The sequence below is a fragment of the Arachis ipaensis genome, chromosome B1 (assembly GCF_059453495.1).
Source record: "Arachis ipaensis isolate K30076 ecotype BB chromosome B1, ASM5945349v1, whole genome shotgun sequence".
NCBI classification, from domain to species: Eukaryota; Viridiplantae; Streptophyta; class Magnoliopsida; order Fabales; family Fabaceae; genus Arachis; species Arachis ipaensis.
In genome coordinates this window covers 17,274,615-17,299,553 of record NC_142436.1, presented here as the reverse complement: position 1 = coordinate 17,299,553, position 24,939 = coordinate 17,274,615, and the positions used below count along the sequence as shown (strand labels likewise).

Sequence of the window (24,939 nt, the reverse complement as noted above, 5' to 3'; positions counted from 1 at the left end):
CAGGCTTTGGGCTTCCCGAGCACTGGGGGTGCTGCTAGAATCTCTTTGAAGTGGTTGAAAGCTTCTTTGCACGCAGGGGTCCACTCAAATGCTATTCCCTTCTTCATCAAAGCGAAAAAGGGTAGGGCCTTTGCTGCCGATGCACCGAGGAAACGGGACAACGCTGTGAGCCTTCCCGTCAGCCACTGAACGTCTTTGATGTAGCCCAGACTCCTCATCTAGAGTATTGCTTGGCACTTTTCAGGGTTGGCCTCTACTCCCCTCTGGGTTATCATGAATCCTAGGAACTTTTCGGCCTCCATGGCAAAGGCGCACTTAAGCGGGTTGAGCCTCATGCTGTGTTGTCGGAGGGATGCGAACACGTTCTCCAGGTCGCTTATGAGATCGTCAGGGCGGGTGGTCTTTGCGAGGATATCGTCCACGTAAACTTCCACCGTCTTGCCGATGAGGTTGCTGAATATTTTGTTCATCAGTCTCTGGTACGTTGCTCCCGCGTTCTTCAGGCCAAACGGCATCACCCTGTAGCAGTAGGTCCCCCTGGCGTTATGAACGCCATTTTATCCTCGTCTGGCCGGTGCATTGGTATCTGATTGTAGTCGGAGTAGACATCCATGAAACTCAGATACTGGTATCCCGCAGCCGTGTCGACGAGTGCGTCAATGTTGGGAAGGGGGTAGCAGTCCTTAGGGCATGCTTTATTGAGATCGGAGTAGTCCACACACATTCTCCATTTCCCATTGTGCTTTTTTACCAGAACCACATTTGATAGCCAGGTCGAATAGTCCAGCTCTCGGATGAACCCCGCTTCGAGAAGGCCGGCCGTCTGTCTGGCCACTTCCTCTGCTCTTTTCTGAGACATTTTTTCTCCTTCTTTGGGCCACTGGTTTGGCTTCCGGTCTGATGGCTAGGTGGTGTGACATGAGACCGGAGTCTATGCCCGGCATGTCGGCAGGTGTCCAGGCAAACAAATCGCCATTGGCTCTGATCATTTCCATCAAAGGTTCTTTTAACTCATGGGGGAGGTTCCTATTCACGAATGTGAATTTTTCCTCCGAGTTCCCGACCCTAAACTTCTCCAGGTCCCCTTCGGGTTCGGGTCTTGGTTTGTCGTCAACTCTGGCATCCAGGTCGGCGAGAAATACTCCCGATGCCTCTTTAGACTTTTTTCTTAACGAGAGACTGGCATTGTCACAGGCGACTGCCGTTTCCAGGTCTCCCCTTACAGACCCTACTGACCCTTATTCAGTTATGAACTTCATTACTAACATCCTCGTGCTGATGACTCCTCCTAGGTCGTTGATTGTCTTTCTCCCCAAGATGATGTTGTAGGCGGTGGAGTCCTGTAGGATCACAAATTCGGCCATTATCGTTCTTCTCGCCTGGCCTTGTCCCAATGAGATCGGCAGGGTGATTATGCCATCCGGCTTGATGAAATGGTCGCCGAGCCCTACAACGCCGTGTTGGTGCGTCTGTAGGTCGGCGTCCCTTAGCCCCAAAGCATCGAACACATTGTGGAACATGATGTTCGAGTCTGTCCCTGTATCTACAAGGATTCGTTTGACGAGACCGGTTCCTACTCTGGCCGTTATGACCATGGGAGGACTCTCTCCGATCTCGTCGAACCACTGATCCTCCGGGCCGAACAAAATGGGTGGGAGCTTCCTAGTGCTTCGCGTAGAGGATGAGGAGACCGCCAGGACTTTAGCGTCTTTCATGTGTGCCGACCTTGACCTAGGTGCTGCATTCCTAGTTGTTACCACGTTCACTATGGTGAGGCCCCGGTCGTCGTCCTCCGGTTCTTGGCGTCGCTTCGGTGCCCGAGTCCTATCCTCACCGTCGTGGTCGCGATTCCGTCACCTCGGCTCCCTAATAAGGTGGGAAAATTCGGCTAGCTTTCCATCCCTGATGGCCTACTCCAGTGCGTCCTTTAGATCGAAGCAGTCTTGGGTTTTATGTTTATAGCCCTTGTGATAATCACAGTAGAGGCTTCGGTTTCCCCCTGTTCGTTCCTTCAGTGGTCGAGGCTTTGACAAGATCCCCTTTTCGGAAATTTGTTGATAAACTTTCATGATCGGCGCGGTGAGGGGAGTGTAGTTGGTGAACTTCCCGACACGAGGAAATGGTCTGGGTGCCTTGCTCGGGCCGCCGTCTCTGGCGTGTTCCTTTTGTCCTTCTCTGCTTCCGCGGTGCCGATCTTGGTTGTGAGAGGGCTTCCGTTTGTTGGCGGCCACGACTCGGCTCACTTCTTCGTCGTTGATGTACTCCTTAGCCACACATTAGATTTCCTGCATACTCCACACTGGTTTCGTGGTAAGGTGCTTTCTGAAGTCCTTGTTCAGGAGTCCGTTCGTCAAGCACAAACTTGCGACTGAGTCCGTCAGCCCGTCAATTTCTAGGCACTCATCGTTGAATCTATCTAGGTATTTTCTGGTCGACTCGTCGGGTCGCTGAGTCACCCCGAGCAGGTTGATTGGGTGCTTCGCCTTTGCAATTCTGGTCGTGAATTGGGCTAACAGGGAATGGCTGATGTCCGCGAAGCCGGTCACCGAGCCGGTCGCGCGTCCTCTTTCTTCAGCGCTCTCGGATTCAGCCTGGGGGCTGGGCGTGCGTATGGAGTGGCTCCTAGAGTGAGAGCGGGAGTGGCTTTGTTCTGGGGCGTGTTGGTCGTGCTCCTGTTTGCCAGCCGGCGTTCCAAGTCTTGCATCCTGTGGCATAGTTCTTGCATTATTCTGGCGTGGTTGTCGCCAGTTCCCCCGAAGGGGCGTCTCTTGTGGGATTGTGTTGTGTGCCTCGGAGGGGACCTTGGATGTTGCTGGGAAGCAATCGCGGCGGCGTCCCCTCCGAGCTCGGCCTTGCGGCCTGTCCCAGTTTGGACTAGTACGAAGTCCATGGACGATTCCCACAGACGGTGCCAATGTTCGGTAGATCGGGTACCGGACGGGTAGGATTGGTATCCTCTCCAAAGAAGGGGAACTCGTCTGGTTGTACGTCTCCGGGTTGGGGATATGCGAGGTCCCGAGCTCTTCGAATACAGAAGGGGGTGTCATCTGCAAAGACACTCCGACGCCTTAGTCAGTGAAGTGTGCAGGCGAGTAGAGAGTGAGTGGTATGTGACGTACCTTGGGGGAAGGGTAGGTCCTTCCCCATATATACCGTGTCAGAGGTGGGCCCTGCAGGGACAGGTGGTGCACGAAATTACAATCACACTTTTGTAACTCCGCACAACTAACCAGCAAGTGCACTGGGTCGTCCAAGTAATACCTTACGTGAGTAAGGGTCGATCCCACGGAGATTGTTGGCTTGAAGCAAGCTATGGTTATCTTGTAACTCTTAGTCAGGATATCAGTAATTCTCAGATTTAATTATAAAAATTAAAAGAACATGAAATAAATACTTGTTATGCAGTAATGAAGAACAGGTTGAGGCTTTGGAGATGCTTTGTCTTCTGAACCTCTGCTTTCCTACTGTCTTCTTCTTCATGCACGCAAGACTCCTTCCATGGCAAGCTTTATGTTGGGCATCACCGTTGTCAATGGCTACATCCCGTCCTCTCAGTGAAAATGTTCCAAATGCGCTGTCACCGCACGGCTAATCATCTGTCGGTTCTCGATCATATCGGAATAGGATCCATTGATCCTTTTGCGTCTGTCACTACGCCCAACACTCGCGAATTTGAAGCTCGTCACAGTTATCCCTTCCCAGATCCTACTCAGAATACCACAGACAAGGTTTAGACGTTCTGGATCTCAGGAATGACCACCAATGATTCTAGCTTATACCACGAAGACTCTGATTTGAATCATGAGGCTAAGAGATATGCATTCAATCTAAGGTAGAACGGAGGTGGTTGTCAGGCACGCGTTCATAGGTGAGAATGATGATGAATGTCACAGATCATCACATTCATCAAGTTGAAGTGCGAATGAATATCTTAGAATGGAGGCAAGCGTAATAGAATGGAAAACAGTAGTAATTGCATTAATTCATGAAGAACAGCAGAGCTCCTCACCCCCAACAATGGGGTTTAGAGACTCATGCCGTAGAGAACACAACAAGAAATGTGTAAAGTGTCATGAGGTACAATATGAATCACTGAAAGTAGTATTTATAGTAAACTAGTGACCTAGGGTTACAGAAAATGAGTAAGCTAGGGTGTTTATTGTAAAATTCCACTTCCGGGGCCCACTTGGTGTGTGCTTGGGCTGAGCATTGAAGCTTTCATGTGTAGAGACATTTCTTGGAGTTAAACGCCAGCTTTTATGCTAGTTTGGGCGTTTAACTTCAGCTTTTGTGCCAGTTCTGGAGTTAAACGCCAGAATTCTTGAGCTGACTTGGAACGCCTGTTTGGGCCATCAAATCTCAGACAAAGTATGAACTATTATATATTGCTGGAAAGCCCAGAATGTTTACTTTCCAACGCAATTGAGAGTGCGCCAATTGGGTTTCTGTAGCTCCAAAAAATCCACTTTGAGTGCAGGGAGGTCAGAATCCAACAGCATCTGCAGTCCTTTTTCAGCCTCTGAATCATATTTTTGCTCAGATCCCTCAATTTCAGCCAGAAAATACCTGAAATCACAGAAAAATACACAAACTCATAGTAAAGCCCAGAAAAGTGATTTTTATTTAAAAACTAATAAAAACATAATAAAAACTAACTAAAATGTACTAAAAACATACTAAAAACTATGCCAAAAAACATATAAATTATCTGCTCATCACAACACCAAACTTAAATTGTTGCTTGTCCCCAAGCAACTAAAAATCAAATAGGATAAAAAGAAGAGAATATACAATGAATTCCAAAAACATCTATGAAGATCAGTATTAATTAGATGAGCGGGGCTTTTAGCTTTTTGCCTCTGAACAGTTTTAGCATCTCACTTTATCCTTTGAAGTTCAGAATGATTGGCTTCTATAGGAACTCAGAATCCAGATAGTGTTATTGATTCTCCTAGTTAAGTATGTTGATTCTTGAACACAGCTACTTTATGAGTCTTGACCGTGACCCTAAGCACTTTGTTTTCCAGTATTACCACCGGATACATAAATGGCACAGACACATAACTGGGTGAACCTTTTCAGATTGTGACTCAGCTTTGCTAGAGTCCCCAATTAGAGGTGTCCAGAGCTCCTAAGCACACTCTTTTTGCTTTGGACCACGACTTTAACCGCTCAGTCTCAAGTTTTCACCTGACACCTTCACGCCACAAGCACATGGTTAGGGACAGCTTGGTTTAGCCTGCTTAGGCCAGGATTTTATTCCTGTGGGCCCTCCTATCCACTAATGCTCAAAGCCTTGGATCCTTTTTATCACCCTTGCCTTTTGGTTTAAAGGGGTATTGACTTTTTCTGCTTGCTTTTCTCTTTCTCTCTTTTTTTTTGTTGCAAGCTTTCTATTCACTGCTTTTTCTTGCTTCAAGAATCAATTTTATGATTTTTCAGATTATCAAATAACATTTCTCCTTTTTCTTTCATTCTTTCAAGAGCCCACAATTTTAACAGTCATAAACAATCAAATTAAAAAATATGCACTGTTCAAGCATTCATTCAGAAAGACAATAGTATTGCCACCACATCAAAATAATTAAACTGTTTTAAAATTCAGAATTCATGTATTTCTTTTTCTTTTTCAATTAAGAACATTTTTCTTTTAAGAAAGGTGATGGATTCATAGGGCATTCATAGCTTTAAGACATAAACTTTAATTTTATTGATTATGGAATAAAAAATAAGACTAAAAAATAAATATAAAGGCAGACCCATAATAATAGAAGACAGAAAATTAAAAGCAGAAAAATAAATGACTCTTAAAATAGACTCTTAATAATAAAGGTTATCACAGATTTAGGACTCAACAACCTTGATTTTGAGAAGTGGATGCTCCCTCTTTTTGTGGGGTGCTTGGTCCTTCAAGGGAGAGCTTCTGGCGCTTCAGCTCCTGTAGCTCACGCCCCTGCTTCTCTTGTTCCTTCAGCAGCTTGCAGAGCATGCAGTTTTGATTCTGCTGTTCTTCCTTAAGTTGTTCCATAGCTTCCTGCAGCTTGGTAACAGATGCTTCTAAGCGGGTCCAGTAGTCAATTTCAGGAATTTCTGGGAGGAACTCCTGCGCCCTCTTTTTGATGGAGTTGTCTTGCACTTGTCCTTCCATTGACTTCTTGGTGATTGGGTGTTCAATTGGGATGAATTCATCTACTCCCATCCTCACCCCAGCATCTTTACATAGCAGAGAAATTAAGCTTGGGTAAGCCAGTTTGGCTTTAGTGGAGTTCTTGTTTGCAATTGTGTAAATCTCACAAGAAATCAGATAATAAATCTCCACTTCTTTTCCAAGCATAATACAATGAATCATCACTACTCTTTTGACAGTGACCTCAGAGCAATTGCTAGTAGGCAATATAGAACGCCCAATGAAGTCCAGCCAGCCTCTTACAACTGGTTTGAGATCTCCTCTCTTGAGTTGGTTTGGGACACCTTTGGAATTGGTTATCCACTTAGTTCCAAGGAGGCATATGTCCTTTAGAACTTGATCCAACCCCTTATCTACTCTCACCATTATCCTATTAAAGGATTCAGGATCATCTTGTAGTTGAGGTAGTTTGAAGACCTCTCTTATTTTGTCCAGATGAAAGTAAATAATTCTTCCTCTGACCATGGTTCTGTAGGTATAAAAGGCGGTTCCAGTCATTCTCTGCTTATATGTTAGCAACAGATTTGAATAGAATTCCTGAACCATGTTTCTTCCAACCTTTGTCTCAGGATTGGCTAGAATTTCCCATCCTCTATTTCGAATTTGCTCTTGGATCTCCGGATATTCATCTTCTTTCAGATTGAATTTGACTTTCGGGATCACTGACCTCAGACCCATTATTTTGTAGTAATGGTCTGCATGTTCTTTGGTTAGGAACCTCTCTTGATTCCAAAGACTCTTTGGAGTATTCTCTTTCTTGCCTCTTGATTTGGTTTGTTTTCCCTTAGGTGCCATGATCTTGATGAGTCTTAGCTCAGTGATCACGGGAAAGCACACCAAACTTAGAGGTTTGCTTGCCCTCAAGCAAAAGAAAGGAAAGGGGAGAGAGAGGAGAATAGGTAAATTCGAATGGTGTAGAGGAGGGGATGGCCGAAACTATTTTTATAGGAGGAGGGGATGGCTTTCAAAAAATTTGAGAGAGATATGAAAAGATATGGAAAGAATTTAAGAAGATATTTGAGTTTTTGAAGAAGATTTGGAAAGGATTTGAAAGAAATTTGAAAAATAATTTAGAAAATTATTGAATGATGAAAATTGAGGGTGAATGATGAAAGTTTGAAACATGTTTATGCAGAAAATTATGAGTCAAAACATGAAAAATTGAAAAATTTGAAGTTGGAAACAAAATCTCCTCCTCCTGCCTTTCTGGCATTAAACGCCCAGAATGGTATCCATTCTGGCGTTTAACGCCCAATTGTTGGCCATTATGGTACCTGGCTGGGCGTTAAACGCCAGAAACTCCTTTATCACTGGGCGTTTTGCTGAACGCCCAGGACACTGCAATTCTGGCGTTAAACGCCCAGAATGGTACCCATTCTGGCATTTAACGCCCAAAATGGTACCTTTACTGGCGTTAAACGCCCAGAATGATACCCATTCTGGCGTTTAATGCCCAAAATGCCCCTTACTGGCGTTTTCTTGCCAGCAAGCTCCTTTTCTATGCTTTTTGCACTGAATCCTTCTGTAAATCTGTGAATTCTTTCATTTTTGATCATTAACCTTTAATGAAAATGTATATCAAGCCTCTACAAGTATTAATTTAAAATAAATAACTTGCTAATGGCTGGGTTGCCTCCCAGCAAGCGCTTCTTTATTGTCTTTAGCTGGACCTTTACTGAGCTTTATTCAAGCCTCAGTTTTGAGCATTCTTGCTCAAAATTGCTTTCAAGATAATGTTTGATTCTATGTCCATTGACAATGAACTTTTTTTCAGAATCAATATCTTGAAGCTCAACATATCCATATAGTGACACTCCTATAATCACATATGGTCCCCTCCACCGGAATTTTAATTTTCCAGGGAATAATCTGAGCCTAGAGTTGAATAGTAGAACTTTTTGTCCTGGCTCAAAGACTCTGGATGATAATTTCTTGTCATGCCACTTTTTTACTTTTTCCTTATAAATTTTTACATTTTCAAAAGCATTGAGTCTGAACTCTTCCAGCTCATTTAGCTGGAGCAATCTTTTCTCACCAGCTAACTTAGCATCCATGTTTAGGAATCTGGTTGCCCAGTAGGCTTTATGTTCCAGTTCCACGGGCAGATGACAAGCCTTGCCATACACAAGCTGGTATGGAGAGGTTCCTATAGGAGTCTTGAATGCTGTTCTGTATGCCCACAGAGCATCATCCAAGCTCTTTGCCCAATCCTTTCTACGGGCAATTACAGTCCGTTCCAGGATTCTCTTTAGTTCTTTATTAGAGACTTCAGCCTGCCCATTTGTCTGTGGATGATACGGAGTTGCTACTTTGTGGCTAATTCCATATCGAACCATAGCAGAGTAAAGCTGTTTATTGCAGAAATGGGTTCCCCCATCACTGATTAGTACTCTGGAAACACCAAATCTGCTGAAAATATGTTTCTGGAGGAACTTCAGCACAGTCTTGGTATCATTAGTGGGTGTGGCAATTGCTTCCACCCATTTAGATACGTAATCTACTGCCACCAGAATGTAAGTGTTTTAGTATGATGGTGGGAAAGGACCCATGAAGTCAATACCCCATACATCAAACAACTCAATCTCTAAGATCCTTTGTTGAGGCATGGCATAACCATGAGGCAAGTTACCAGCTCTTTGGCAACTGTCACAGTTACGCACAAACTCTCGGGCATCTCTATAGAGAGTAGGCCAATAGAAGCCACATTGGAGGACTTTAGTGGCTGTTCGCTCACTTCCGAAATGTCCTCTATACTGTGATCCATGGCAATGCCACAGGATCTTCTGTGCCTCCTCTCTAGGGATGCATCTGCGGATCATTCCGTCAGTGCATCTCTTAAAGAGATATGGTTCATCCTATAAGTAGTACTTTGCATCAGAAATTAGTTTTTTCTTTTGCATCCTGCTGTACTCCTGGGGTATGAACCTCATAGCTTTATAATTTGCAATATCTGCAAACCATGGTGCCTCCTGAATGGCAAAGAGTTGCTCATCCGGAAAGGTCTCAGAGATCTCAATGGAAGGGAGGGACGCCCTAGCCACTGGTTCTAACCGGGACAGGTGATCAGCAACCTAGTTCTATGTCCCTTTTCTGTCTCTTATTTCTATATCAAACTCTTGCAGAAGCAACACCCATCTTATGAGCCTGGGTTTTGAATCCTGCTTTGTGAGTAGATATTTAAGAGCAGCATGGTCAGTGTACACAATCACTTTTGATCCTATTAAATAGGATCTAAACTTGTCAATGGCATAAACCACTGCAAGCAGCTCTTTTTCTGTGGTTGTGTAATTCTTCTGTGCGTCATTTAGAACACGACTGGCATAGTAAATGATGTGCATAAGCTTGTTATGCCTTTGTCCCAACACTGCACCAATGGCATGGTCACTGGCATCACACATTAATTCGAATGGTAATGTCCAGTTAGGTGCAGAGATGACTGGTGCTGTGACCAGCTTGGCTTTCAGGGTTTCAAACGCCTACAGACACTTTGTGTCAAACACAAATGGTGTGTCAGCAGCTAGCAGGTTGCTCAGAGGTTTTGCAATTTTTGAAAAATCCTTTATGAACCTCCTATAGAATCCTGCATGCCCCAGAAAGCTTCTGATTGCCTTAACATTGGCAGGTGGTGGTAATTTCTCAATTACCTCTACCTTGGCTTGATCCACCTCTATTCCCTTGCTTGAAATTTTGTGCCCAAGGACAATTCCTTCAGTCACCATAAAGTGACATTTTTCTCAGTTTAAGACCAGGTTAGTCTCTTGGTACCTTTTCAAGACAAGTGCTAGATGATTAAGATAGGAGCTGAATGAGTCTCCAAATACTGAGAAGTCATCCATGAAGACTTCCAGGAACTTCTCCACCATATCAGAGAAGATAGAGAGCATGCACCTCTGAAAGGTTGCAGGTGCATTGCACAGACCAAAAGGCATTCTTCTGTAAGCAAATACTCCAGATGGACATGTGAATGCTGTTTTCTCTTGGTCTTGAGGATCCACTACAATTTGGTTGTAGCCTAAATAGCCATCCAAAAAGTAGTAATATTCATGGCCTGCTAGTCTCTCTAGCATCTGGTCTATGAATGGTAAAGAAAAATGATCCTTTCTGGTGGCTGTATTGAGCCTTCTATAGTCAATACACATACGCCACCCTGTAACTGTTCTTGTGGGAACCAGTTCATTCTTTTCATTATGAACCACTGTCATGCCTCCCTTCTTGGGGACAACTTGGACAGGGCTCATCCAGGGGCTATCAGAAATAGGATAAATAATCCCAGCCTCTAGTAACTTAGTGACCTCTTTCTGCACCACTTCCTTCATGGCTGGATTTAGCCGCCTCTGTGGTTGAACCACTGGCTTAGCATCATCCTCCAATAGGATCTTGTGCATACATCTTGCTGGGCTAATGCCCTTAAGATCACTTATGGACCACCCAAGAGCTGTCTTGTGTGTCTTTAGCACTTGAATTAGTGCTTTCTCTTCTTGTGGATTTAAAGCAGAGCTTATGATCACTGGAAAAGTGTCACCCTCTCCCAGAAATGCATATTTCAGGGATGGTGGTAGTGGTTTGAGCTCGGGTTTAGGAGGTTTCTCCTCTTCCTGAGGGATTTTCAGAGGTTCTTTTATTTCCTCTGATTCCTCCAGATCAGGCTGAACATCTTTAAAGATGTCCTCTAGCTCTGATTCAAGACTTTCACTCATATTGATCTCTTCCACCAAAGAGTCAATAATATCAGTGCTCATGTAGTCATTTGATGTGTCTGGATGCTGTATAGCTTTGACAGCATTTAACTTGAACTCATCCTCATTGACTCTCAGGGTCACTTCCCCTTTTTGTACATCAATAAGAGTTCGTCCATTTGCTAGGAAAGGTCTTCCTAGAATGAGGGTTGCACTCTTGTGCTCCTCCATTTTCAGCACTACAAAATCAGTGGAAAAGGCAAATGGCCCAACCTTGACAATCATGTCCTCAATGATGCCTGATGGATATTTAATGGAGCCATCAGCAAGTTGAAGACATATTCGGATTGCTTTGACTTCTTCAGTCAAGCCAAGCTTTCTAATAGTAGATGCAGGTATTAGGTTAATACTTGCTCCAAGGTCACATAGGGCTGTCTTGGTACAAGCACCCTCTAATGTGCATGGTATCATAAAGCTTCCTGGATCTTGAAGCTTCTCTGGTAAGCTTTTCAGAATGACTGCACTGCATTCTTCAGTGAGAAACACTTTTTCAGTTTTTCTCCAATTCTTCTTATGACTTAAGATCTCTTTCATGAACTTAGCATAAGAGGGTATTTGCTCAAGTGCCTCTGCAAACGGGATCTTTATTTCAAGAGTCCTGAGATAGTCTGCAAAGCGGGCAAATTGTTTATCCTGTTCCGCTTGTCGGAGCTTCTGAGGATAAGGCATCTTGGCTTTATATTCTTCAACCTTAGTTACTGCAGGTTTATTCCCTACAGAAGTGGTTGGAGAAGCCTTCTTAGAGGGGTTACTATCAGCACTTGCAGGTGTCTGATCCCTCATTAGTGTTTGAACGCCAGGAATGGGGGCTGAATGGGCGTTTAACGCCAGGTTCCCACCCTTTTCTGGCGTTTGAACGCCAGATTTGGGCATCCATTGGGCGTTTAACGCCAGTTTTTCCCCCCCTTTCTGGCGTTTGAACGCCAGAGTTATTCCTCTCTGGGATCTTAATGTCCTCAGAGGGATTTTGGGCAGTGGTTTGGTCATCCTCTGTCATTTGTTCCTTTCTTGACTTTTTGCTACTTTGAGCTGAGTTATTCAATCTCTTTCCACTCCTTAGTTGGACAGCTTGGCATTCTTCTGTTATCTGTTTAGATAGTTGCTGTCTTGTCTGATTCAATTGTGCTTCTATATTCTTGTTAGCATTTTTAGTGTCTTGGAGCTTCTCTTTGAATTCTGCTAATTGTTTTGTCATAAGGAGTAATTGCTGATAAAGTTCAACAATCTGTTCTTGAGGATTAGGATCAGTAGTTACTGCCATAGCCTTTTCTTTTATGGAGGACTCACTGTTTGAGTACAGATGTTGATTTCTAGCAACTATATCTATGAGCTCTTGAGCTTCTTCAATTGTTTTTCTCATGTATATAGATCCACCAGCTGAGTGGTCTAGGGACATCTGAGCTTTTTCTGTAAGCCCATAGTAGAAGATGTCTAACTGTACCCACTCTGAAAACATTTCAGAAAGGCATTTTCTCAGCATCCCTCTGTACCTCTCCCAGGCATTATAAATGGATTCATGATCCTCTTGTTTAAAGCCTTGGATGTCCAGCCTTAGCTGTGTCATCCTTCTTGGAGGGTAAAATTGATTCAGAAATTTGTCTGTTAATTGTCTCCATGTTTTTATGCTTGATGTGGGTTGGTTATTTAACCACCTCTTAGCTTGATCTTTTACAGCAAATGGGAACAATAATAATCTGTAGACATCCCGATCCACTTCTTTATCACATACTGTGTCAGCAATTTGTAAGAACTATGCCAGAAACTCAGTAGGTTCTTCCTGTGGAAGACCGGAATACTGGTAATTTTGCTGCACCATGATAATGAGCTGAGGATTTAGCTCAAAGTTGCTTGCTTTGATGGGAGGTATACAGATGCTACTTCCATATGCAGCTGTAATGGGGTTAGCATATGACCCCAGAGTCCTTCTGGACTGTTCACTTCCACTTATATCCATGATGGAGAAAAGGAAATTGATATGAATTATATTTATTTTTTTTATTTTTTTTAAAAGTGACAGAAATTAATAAAATAAAATAAAAGGAAAATAAAATAAAATTTCGAAAACTAAAAGAAAATAAAATCAAAGCAAATTGAAAACTAAATTAATTAATTAATTAAAAAGATTTTGAAATTAGCAATTAAAAAGATATGATTGAAAATTATTTTGAAAAAGATATGATTGAGAAGATATGATTGCAAATTAAAAAAAATATGATTGAAAAGATATGATTGAAGAAATTAAAAAGATTTGATTTTTGAAAAAGATTTGAAAAGATCAATTTTTGAAATTAGAATATTGACTTGACTAAAAAGAAAGATATGATTTTGAAAATCTTTGACTAAATTAATGCAAAATTTCGAAATTTATGAGTAAAATAAGGAAATGATATTTTTTTAATTTTTGAATTTTAATGCAGAAAGAGAAAAATAACAAAATGACACTAAACTTAGAAATTTTAGATCAAAACACAGAGAACAAACAAGAAAACTTTGAATGTCAAGATGAACACCAAGAACAAATTTTTGAAAAATTTTTAAGTAAATAAAAATAAAAAAAATACCAAACTTAAAATTTTTAGAAAATAAAGCACAAATTTTCGAAAAATTAAAGGAAAAACAAAGAAGACACCAAACTTAGAATTTTTAAAGATCAAGAAAGACTAAGAACATGCAAATTCGAAAAAAAAATTAAAAGAGAGTAAAAGCATGCAATTGACACCAAACTTAAAATATGAAACTAAACTCAAATAAAAGACTCTAAACCAATCAAAAATAAAATATTCCTAATCTAAGCAACAAGATAAACCGTCAGTTGTCCAAACTCGAACAATCCCCGGCAACGGTGCCAAAAACTTGGTGCACGAAATTACAATCACACTTTTGTAACTCCGCACAACTAACTAGCAAGTGCACTGGGTCGTCCAAGTAATACCTTACGTGAGTAAGGGTCGATCCCACGGAGATTGTCGGCTTGAAGCAAGCTATGGTTATCTTGTAACTCTTAGTCAGGATATCAGTAATTCTCAGATTTAATTGTAAAAAGTAAAAGAACATGAAATAAATACTTGTTATGCAGTAATGAAGAACATGTTGAGGCTTTGGAGATGCTTTGTCTTCTGAACCTCTGCTTTCCTACTGTCTTCTTCTTCATGCACGCAAGACTCCTTCCATGGCAAGCTTTATGTTGGGCATCACCGTTGTCAATGGCTACATCCCGTCCTCTCAGTGAAAATGTTCCAAATGCGCTGTCACCGCACGGCTAATCATCTGTCGATTCTCGATCATGTCGGAATAGGATCCATTGATCCTTTTGCGTCTGTCACTACGCCCAACACTCGCGAGTTTGAAGCTCGTCACAGTCATCCCTTCCCAGATCCTACTCAGAATATCACAGACAAGGTTTAGACGTTCCGGATCTCAGGAATGACCGCCAATGATTCTAGCTTATACCACAAAGACTCTGATTTGAATCATGAGGCTAAGAGATATGCATTCAATCTAAGGTAGAACGGAGGTGGTTGTCAGGCACGCGTTCATAGGTGAGAATGATGATGAGTGTCATGGATCATCACATTCATCAAGTTGAAGTGCGAATGAATATCTTAGAATGGAGGCAAGCGTAATAGAATGGAAAACAGTAGTAATTGCATTAATTCATGAAGAACAGCAGAGATCCTCACCCCCAACAATGGGGTTTAGAGACTCATGCCATAGAGAACACAACAAGAAACGTGTAAAGTGTCATGAAGTACAATATGAATCACTGAAAGTAGTATTTATAGTAAACTAGTGACCTAGGGTTACAGAAAATGAGTAAGCTAGGGTGTTTATTGTAAAATTCCACTTCCGGGGCCCACTTGGTGTGTGCTTGGGCTGAGCATTGAAGCTTTCATGTGTAGAGACATTTCTTGGAGTTAAACGCCAGCTTTTATGCTAGTTTGGGCGTTTAACTCCAGCTTTTGTGCCAGTTCTGGAGTTAAACGCCAAAATTCTTGAGCTGACTTGGAACGCCTGTTTGGGCCATTAAATCTCGGGCAAAGTATGGACTATTATATATTGCTGGAAAGCTCAGGATGTCTACTTTCCAACACAATTGAGAGTGCGCCAATTGGGCTTCTGTAGCTCCAGAAAATCCACTTTGAGTGCAGAGAGGTCAGATTCCAACATCATCTGTAGTCCTTTTTCAGCCTCTGAATAAGATTTTTGCTCAGATCCCTCAATTTTAGCCAGAAAATACCTGAAATCACAGAAAAATATACAAACTCATAGTAAAGCGCAGAAAAGTAATTTTTATTTAAAAACTAATAAAAACATAATAAAAACTAACTAAAATGTACTAAAAACATACTAAAAACTATGCCAAAAAGCGTATAAATTATCCGCTCATCAACAGGCCCACCTTCTTCGAGGCCTCCCTTATACAGCTATGGCGAAGCTGTCAGGGACGCGTGTCCGGGTCGAGATCTGAGCATCTCACCCCCGACCGTTCGGGTCGGGCCGGCCCGTAAACTGCTTGGGCCATACCGTAACAATTTCAATCACATTAACGCAACAATGTAATAGATTGCGAGTACATATATTGTTGGGAGCCACTTTTTATTTTTCATTTCATTTCCATTTTATCTTTGTTGGTACAAAAAATGAGTTTTTTCAAAAAGAAAGCGTTTCGACTACTAACGATTTCGACTACAGAAGCAGAAACGGGTAAGCTAAAATTAAAAAAATGGTATAAAAAATGTCGAAGTCGAAAGGCAATTAGTACCTTTTTCCTAAGCATCATGGCTTACTACTCGACCTTTAAGTTAAGTGGAAGACACAGGCGCGAGATTTGAGGAGCAAGTTGAAGAAAACGTAAGACTTGAAGACCAAGAAAAATGTTGGTGTCAAACTTGGGGGTCAAAATTTTTCATAGTCAAGGCAAGGTCATGGCTGAGTAAAAGGAGAAGTAAGATAGAGAACAACATACTCCATGATAAGACCATCACCATGGCCTATAAATAGTAGAAACTCAGAAGAGTTTTGGGACTTCAATAAAAAATACTAGATCATCACATAAACTCATAAAATTTCCGGTCTCCGCGACGCAATGAAAGAACATAGAGTGCAAGTGCATGTGAATGTTAGAAGTCAACTTTTAACTTGTTTTCTTTTGTTTATTTGATTCATTGTCTTTCATTTCTTTATATTTTGTCGTTATTCTCTTTCTTTTACAATTCAATTTTACGTTTCATTGATTTTAAACTTTTCTCTGCTTCTTTATTTATTTATTTATTTTACCTTATTTAATATAAATTTGTTACTAGTAATTTTGATGCAAGTCACTTTGACACTATTGCTAAGTAATTCTCGGATCGAGCTCACTCTTTTTTAAAGGAGTGGTATCTGCTTCCCGAACTAAGATTGTGATACAAGCTCAATTCGACACTCTATTGAACAATACCAAAAATCGAGTGAAATAATCTTTAATTTTCGTTAATTTTGTTCTTCAAATTGTTCATTTATTTTCTATAATTAAAGCATTTTATTTGTTTCTAGTTTCAAGTATATGTTGTGTTTGATTATGCTTTCCACACAAATATCTGAGAAACCCTGTTTGTAAGAATGTATTCACATTAATGAAGTTATCCATTTCAATACAAACTTACAAAGTGTTAACATATTAATAAGTCAATAAGTTTCTGAGTTGAACTCTATAAAAAAAAATTGTATATAAAAAAGTTTTATCTACTCATCAAATTAAAATTTTTACAAATTTGATCAAGTGTTGAGATCGAACCAAAATATGAGCAAAATCAATTAGCAACCCCATTAGTTAGGACCCAAGGCTAATTCTTATGCCTAAGCCTCTGCATGCATTTGAGAAGTAGAAAAATATATTTGTTAAAATTTCTACTACTGAAGAGTTGAGTCATGAGTTGAAAATACCCACGTCGAGCCCGTTGGTCCCTAAAACTGGGAAGCCCGTTGGCTCTCATTTCTATGTCCAAGCCATCAACTTGCGCTACAACCTATTTGAATGTACGTTATAATTCAACGTACATGCCATACCTTCTCTTCCACATAACCCTAGCAACTACCGAGCGTGACTAGCCAATCCTCCCTATCTGAGGCCTATGGGACCCATTCCTACAAATCAACCCATCTTTGACAGTTTGTTTGAATGAGATGAATTTGAAAAGAAAGAAAATGGGGGAGAAGAAAATGGATGGAGAATTTAATTTTCTTTCATTTGGATCAACCGTAAAAATGAAGGAAAAATAGAAAAGTATATATGGGATCCACTTAAAAGTTTTCTCTTCAAGGTTAGGAAGAAAACTGAGATGGAAGAAAAATTATGAGTAAAAAGATAAATTTGTCCTTTCAATTACAGAAATTAGAATTCCTAATTCAATCTTTTTGAAAGAAGAGAACACGTATCATGTCTTCTCCCGTTTGGCCTTCTTCCTCAGCACTGCCACCGTAGCTTTCCATCTTCGTCCACATTGCTACAGCAACTTCGTTATCGTTGTGACAGGTCCTCCACAACTTCATCCGGGCATCCTCAAGAGAAAGGTGAGTTCTTTTTTCAATTGTAGTAGTTTTTTTCCAAAACAAAATGGAAAAATCATTATGGCATATAGATTGTATTCGTCTTTTGTTTTTCAACTGAGATAATGTTCTGATTTTACATTTCATGGATGACGTTTATTTTTGTAGTGGAAAAATAACCCATTCTTCGTTGTCTGTTTTTAAAAGCGTCTTTCGTCTTAATTCAAAAATTCAACCATATTTGGCCTTATATTTCACTACCAGTTCACGTTTGATCCAAAAAAGACTAATTTTTAACTCATTTCGTCTTTGAAATGATTTGCCCTGATTTTCACATCATCGGATTTTTTTTTCAAAGCTTATTACATTATGCCATTTTTTTCCATGGGTGGTATTTTTAACTCATACTTTGGGACATAAGTATAGTATTTTTAATATAGATTAAGTAGTTACAGAGTTCATAGAATATGTATCCATGCTTATCAGTTATCACAATGTTTTTACATGTTTGATTTCTTAATTTTTTTTAAATTTTTTTCTTTTTTTATTAATTTGATTTGTTAATTATATACTTAAATTGCAACCAACTGTAGGGTGAACTAAATCAATATCATGGGTAGTTTATTCAAAAGTCCATCACTTACTAAATAGATCCATATGATTAGGTTTTATCGATAGGTGTTATGATGCATGTACCTAATTATTACAATCTCAATGGGACAACTTATTCTTTTTTTTCTTGTTTCTTTTTTTTTTAAGTATAAAAATGAATAAACGGACATAAAACATGGGACATAGATACAATTATTACTATGGAATAATTTCCTTTTGAGGTTTCATCCAATTTTTACTCACAACTTATGTTTTTATGTTTTTTTCATTGAATTTTGGTGATAAACCAATGCATTTATTAATATAGCATGTCATTTACGGTTTATGTTTATTGTTTATGGCAGTTTTGAAATCGACTTTGACATTTAGGAGTTGGAGATAAGTGTCTCATAACAAAGTATTTTTGTGTTTACAATATGACACCATAATTTTATATAAATTTTAGTTTCAATTATTTTTTATATTTCGACAAATGAATTGTTAAATGTAATAACATGTGTGAATTTTTGGTTACTTTCTTTATTGATGTGTCCACCCTAAACATCATATTTTCATAGATGGATAACAAAAATATCGAAGATGCGAATCTCAAAAATAAAACAAACGTCATATATGATTCAGAATTTTAAGTAAGTCAAATCACTTTTACTGACCTATATCATCCTGAACCAATACAAATACTAACTCTTGTTAGGGAAGAATTAGAAAATAGACAACATATATGTGTCACATCTCTTTCATGTGTTGCAGTGCATTAGTTGTATCTTTTGAAATTAATATTACAATATAGGCATAGGCAAATTAATTATGACAACTTGGAAAGAGAACTTAGGCGTACTCAATTAATGACATAGTTATTGGAGTCTGAAAAGTGCCAAGATGTCATATGTATGGGCCCTGAAGCATTTAGGCAGTTGTGTCAGAAGTTAAAAGGAACTGTTAGAGTAAAGGATTCAACTCGTTCTACGGTTGAAGAGCAAGTCACTAAATTCTTACATATTATAGGGCATAATGTGAAAATTAGAATCATGTCTTTTTTCTTCCACCGGTCAGGGAAGACAATTAGTTGTCACTTTCACAATGTCCTACATGCTATTCTATCGTTAGAGGGAGACTTCTTCAAGCAACCATCTGGTGAGGAAGTTCCTTATAAAATACTTAATAATAGTCGATTCTATCTTTTTTTAAGATACTAACTCTTTTGATTTACTTAGTGACATTTATATAATTGTCAATGAAATAATTATAATACTGTTATATTAATAAGTCAATATACTTTCCAAAAAAGGATTGCATTGGAACCATAGATAGAACTCATAGTCGTGTGAAGGTACCAAGGGTGGATGCCCCTCGTTTTCACAGAAGAAAAGATCACCCAACACAAAATATTTTAGCAGCCTATGGATTTGATATGAAATTCACTTATGTGTTGTCCGGTTGGGAAGGAACTACCTCTGACTCAAGAATTTTGAAAGATGCTTTAAGTAGGTAATATCCACTTCGAATTTTCGAAGGTCTGTGTTAATGTAATTTACGAAATCATCTGCATACAGTTAAATTTATAGTCGTAGTGTGTTATACTTTAATTTTTGTATGCAAATGTTATAGGAACATTTTATCTAGGTGATGCTGGATTCATGCTGAAGTTTGGGATACTTACACTATATAGAGGTGTTCGGTATCACCTGAAAGAGTATTCAGTACGTGAGCCACAAAATTCTAAAGAACTATTCAACCACCGGCATTCTTCATTAAGAAATATCATTGAAAGATGTTTTGGAGTTCTAGAGAAAAGATTCCCAATTATAGCTGACGACACTGAACCATATTATTCATTTGAAACTATGAGAGACATTTTTTTGGCAATGTTGTATGCTGCATAACTTTTTGATGGGTGTTGATGTTGATCAATCTATAATTGATGAGGTTGACCGAGAATTACTACAAGAACGCAATATAGATAGATCACAACCAAATGAACAACGTGATGAGGAATATAGGCATGCAGCATTGTTACGAGATAACATTGCAGCTGAAATGTGGAATGTGTACCAAATATTATGAGTGATTATACCTTTGATATATTTGAATATGTATATATATGTGTAGTTTATCATCAAAGTTGTTTAATTGGATTTTTTTAAAAAAATGTTACAGGTTAAATAATGCCAAATAAAGGAAATATAACAGAAGCAACTCAACCTTCTAAAGACAACTTAAGATGGTCTGATGATATGGATGAAGCTCTGCTGAATGCGTTAGCAGAAGAAGCATTGAAAGGTAATAGACACGATAACTCGTGGAAAATTGAAGCATATGCCAATGTTGTGAAGACTTTGAGTATAGCAATAGGCCCGCACATAACGAAGAACCACATTAAGAATAGAATGAAGACACTGAAAGATCATTTTGTTGAGGCATATGACCTATTTCATCACTTAAGTGGATTTGCATGGAATCCTGTAACTAGAAAGTTTGAAGCTGAAGAAGAAGTGTGACAAGACTTTATTAAGGTATCATATATTTTTTTATTACTTATACCAATGATGAAGTGAGTCACAAAATAATTTTAACATTTCTTTATGCAGGAAAAACCACATGCAGAAAAATAAAAAAAAATGCAAATTAAGCATTATGATACTTTGAAGTTGTTCGGAGCTGATAGAGCTACTGGTAAAGGGGCTGCTACTTCACGAGAAAGGATTCAACAACTTGATAGAGATCCCATTGACTTGAATACGGGACATGATATCCCAATATTTTCTGCTAATTTAGATTCACCAAGTGTTCTTCATAGTCAGCCAAATTAATTAGGAGGGGCTTCAACTTCAAGAGGTACAAAGTGTAAGTCTCATATGAATGATTTTTTGGAGGTACAATATGAAAAAATTACTTTGGGAATTACTACCATGGCCGATGTTGTAAAAGAGAGTAGTTATCTGTCTAGCAAGCTACATGACGTGGTTCAGAGGCAGGTTGAATCAGCTGAGAGACAAGCTTCTGTGGCTGAGAGGCAAGTTTCGGTTGCCGAAAAACAAGTCTCATTAATTGAAGTAAGGACAAGTCGCGATTGCTGAAAAAGGATTAGCTATTATGCAACAAAGTAGGCTTCGCCTTTACAGTGAATTAGATGTATGGGATATGTTGACTGAATTGGGTCTAGTAGGTTCATATCGGATGCAATGTTATCAGTTTTTATGTGAAAATGAGCGAAAAAAAACACCAAGTTTTTGGGATCCCACCTGAAATGCGATTAGATGCTCTTTTTCATTTCATGACTGTTGCTGGTGTTATATGGTACTTCCAGAAAATATTCACCATTACAGGTATAATTTTTATACGCACTTAATCTTTGATTAATTTGAGGTTATTGCTTTTAACAATTGATTATGTGTTTCTTATTATTGTAAAGTATGAGTATATCTTCATGTATTTGAACAAGATATCATTTTCTGTTTTATTTATGTTAATACATGGTTGGAAATCACTTTTTGCCGATACTTTGAGATTGATTGGTTGTTTGAATAGAAAGATATCGATAAAATAGATTATCATGATCAACTCTGATCTTTGTGTTAATTTGTCTTTGTTGTATATGCTCGTGCAGGAATCCTAATACTTGAAAATGTTTGGGACCAATGGGTACATTGCTTAAGACAACTAGAAATTGATCACGTGTTAATATCTTTAACTCGGAAAAACTTTATTTTTTTGAAGTAGATGGGTACAGATGGCTCAAGTTATGTAGAATTGATTTTTTGGAAGTAGGCGTATGTTGATTACTCTAACCATGAAGAATTACCTTTTTGAAAAGTATTGTGTGGTGATAAAATAGTACTCTCTTAGAGTCCTGGTCGTTGTTACTTTTTTGCCATTTTGTTATATGTTTATAAAAATTGTATATGATTTTTTGTTGCACGTAATAAGAAAGAAATGCTAGCCACTTTTGATAATATTTTATTTTGTAAATACAATTTAGTGAAACTTTTTCTTAAATATGATTAAGGAGATTAATGATGTAAAGTATGAGTAGTTTTTATTATTCTTTTAGGAAATTATTTATTTGTATATATTTAAAAAGAATGATATATATTTTTATTTATGACATTAAAAAACAACACGTTAAAATTCTGAAATATAATTGGGATCACTTTTTTTTATTTGAAAAATAATTTAAATACATTGGTATATTATAATTTAGAGTATTTACCCAAATTGGTCCCCAAAGAATTTTGAAGTGGACGTTTTGGTCCCTAACAAAATTTAATTATGTAATTAGTCCCCAACTTTTGTAAACGTCCGTCATTTTAGTCCTTCTGTTAGTTTCTTCTGTGAAATTCTAACGGTAGAGTCCAACGTGTCACGTTCAGGTGATGAGTCAGCCGTTAAGTGCCACATGTTCAATCAAGACAAATTGGTCCCTATTCTAAATGATGCTAAACGCGGCGTTTTGGGAATAGGGCACGAGGGTGTGTGTCGTTTCGTTAGCTGAGTGGCTTTAAAGGTCCATTTTTGTCTTCCTCCCCCAAAACGAAATTACAACCAGCACCCTCTCTTCCCCTAGGTTTTACAAAGAAAGCCACCACCACGTGAACCGGTAGTCAGTCTTCCGACGACCTCGCTGACATTGTTGACTCAAGACTTTGTACCAAACGAAGTTATTGTAGAAGAAGGTTTTGCCGGTCTATCGGTCTTCACCGGTCAGGTTAGTATATCTTTTCTCTATTATGATGCGGATGGTATAGTTGATCATCGTTGCAATTGTTCGAATGTGTTTACCTTGTGTATTTGTTTCTGGCAGTAGAAATTAGTTACTGAAGAAAGTGTTTTTAAGTTCTTCATTACTATGAAAATCAGTTATTGATAAGTGACGTAATGCATGCATATATGAGTTTAACATTAAAAAGATTCAATATTTTGTGGTAAATACACTTTATACATTAATTAATCTAGCTATCACAATTAGAAAATTAAAGTTTGAGCAGTTGTTGTTTAATATGAAATTGCTCTGTATAAGTTTGTGTTCTGGTTTTGACATTTTATTCCATGTTTATGGATTGCAGATGACTGATTGGGTTATCCCTTTCTTTCAACATGGGAGGAGTTTTGTCAAAGATAACAAGGGTGAACTATTTTACATTAATGGGAATGTAAAGAGATTTCCTCCTTTGGATCTTGATTTAGTGAATTATTTTGATTTGAAGAAAATGTTTGAAGAACTTGGTTACCATGCATACAAAAAGATGTATTGGTATGACCCAACAGCTCCTAGTTATGAAGCAGGCCTATATCCTATATATGGAGACAAGGAAATCAGAGAGATGTGTGACAAAAAGAGGGAGGACAGAGAGACGGATGAATTGTGTCTGTTCTTTGATCATCCAATTATAGAAGATGTTGATTTTGAGGATAACGATGATACTGATGAGCATAGTGAGGCCGAGGTCTTGTCTGATGAACCAATTTCTGACAACGATAGCTATGATAGCTATGAAAGTGCTGAAGACGAGGCGTATAAACCCCCACCTCCAGGATTTGAGGATGACACCTATGATAGCTATGATAGCTTTGAAGATGAAGAACTCATGAAGAAAACAAAGAGAAAAGGTGGCAAAAGAGATAAGAAGGGTAAGAAGAAAGCTGTTGGAAAAAAGGATAATGCAAGGAAGATGGCTGTTGAAAAAAGGGATAATGCAAGGAAGAAAGGTAGGCCTAAACAGACTACTAGGCCCAATGACAAATATGGGCCCAATATAATTGTTGGGCCTACTCCTACTAATGGGTCTACTCCGACTGCTACGCCTAGTCCTACTGCTGGTGGGTCAGAATTTGGTGTTGGACCGGGTATAGCAGAGGAAGAGGAAGGGGATGACATCTTTAGTGATGAGTCTGATGGTTTAGTATTTGAGTCAGAGGGGTTTGATACACCTCAATCATCAGACAATGAGGGAGATGATTTTGATTGGCCCCAATTCAATGAGGAAGCAGACTTTGGTGATGTTCAACTCCAATTGAACATGGAGTTTGCCACATTAGATCAATTCAAGCATGCCTTAAAGAACTATACTATTGCCGAAGAAAGGAGGTTTTTTATGTTAAAAATGATAATAGAAGAGTTAGATGCAAGTCTGCAAGTGGGGAAGAGAAGGCTATGATTGCAAAGGCAAAGTTCAAGGCTAAATGTAAGGCTAAAAGGAAAGAGACTGATGCTACAGAAGTGGATAATTCTGGAGAGAATGGAACTGCTATTGTCCCTAGCAGTGATGATAATGAATGTCCTTGGCTGATTTATTGTGCCTGGAATAGTGCTAGAGGGTGCTACCAGATTAAGACGTATGAGCCTAAACATACTTGTGCTAGGGAATTCGGGTCTAACATGGCTGATCAGAAATGGGTGGCTGATCATACTTGTCTTGTTACTTCGTCTTGTGTTAGGAGCAAACTACTAACTCATCCAACCAAGTTGCATCAACAACAAGTTTTAGGCCTCCAAGACCCAAACAACAAATTCTGAGACCTCATGCAGCTTCGGTCACTGCCTCAACACCTCCTATGAAGCTTGTTTCGGCTCCAAGACCTTTACCTCCACCAACTTTAACTCCTCTACCTACAGCCCCATTTGCTCCAGTGCCTAGGTCACTCCATCCGAATCAGATACCAAGAATCTCTCCGAAAACAGTTGCTGCTACAAGCTTTGGAACTGCTGCCAGAATATTCAAGTTCATGCCTACACCAGGACTCAACCTCCAAAAGAAGAAATGATATTGCTCTATGATATCATGCTGATTGTAGTTATGTTGTTTAGTTTATTAAGACCCTTTTGTAACAGATTATGGTTATGTAGTGCATTTATGCAACTTTGAGCTATGCTTTTGG

General features: G+C 39.2%; 1 protein-coding gene across 1 annotated transcript; it reads right to left on the bottom strand.

Moving 5' to 3' along the window:
* Positions 1-514: 514 nt before the first annotated feature.
* On the bottom strand, positions 515-1,715 carry LOC148575842 (uncharacterized). Its single transcript, XM_088502580.1, has 3 exons — positions 1,267-1,715; positions 723-1,179; positions 515-625 (listed from the first exon to the last, which is right to left on the bottom strand). The coding sequence occupies exons 1-3, from the start codon at positions 1,713-1,715 to the stop codon at positions 515-517; spliced, it is 1,017 nt and encodes a 338-aa protein (XP_088358706.1).
* Between the last annotated feature and the right edge of the window lie 23,224 nt (positions 1,716-24,939).

Bases quoted from the DNA above. Each gene is read 5' to 3' on its own strand.
- LOC148575842 (XM_088502580.1), bottom strand. From the start codon at position 1,715: ATGAAAGACGCTAAAGTCCTGGCGGTCTCCTCATCCTCTACGCGAAGC. The intron at 1,180-1,266 runs GTTAGTAATGAA...TGACAATGCCAG, and splicing joins GGAGTCATCAGCACGAGGAT to TCTCTCGTTAAGAAAAAAGT. The intron at 626-722 runs GTGTGTGGACTA...GCGGGATACCAG, and splicing joins CACAATGGGAAATGGAGAAT to TATCTGAGTTTCATGGATGT.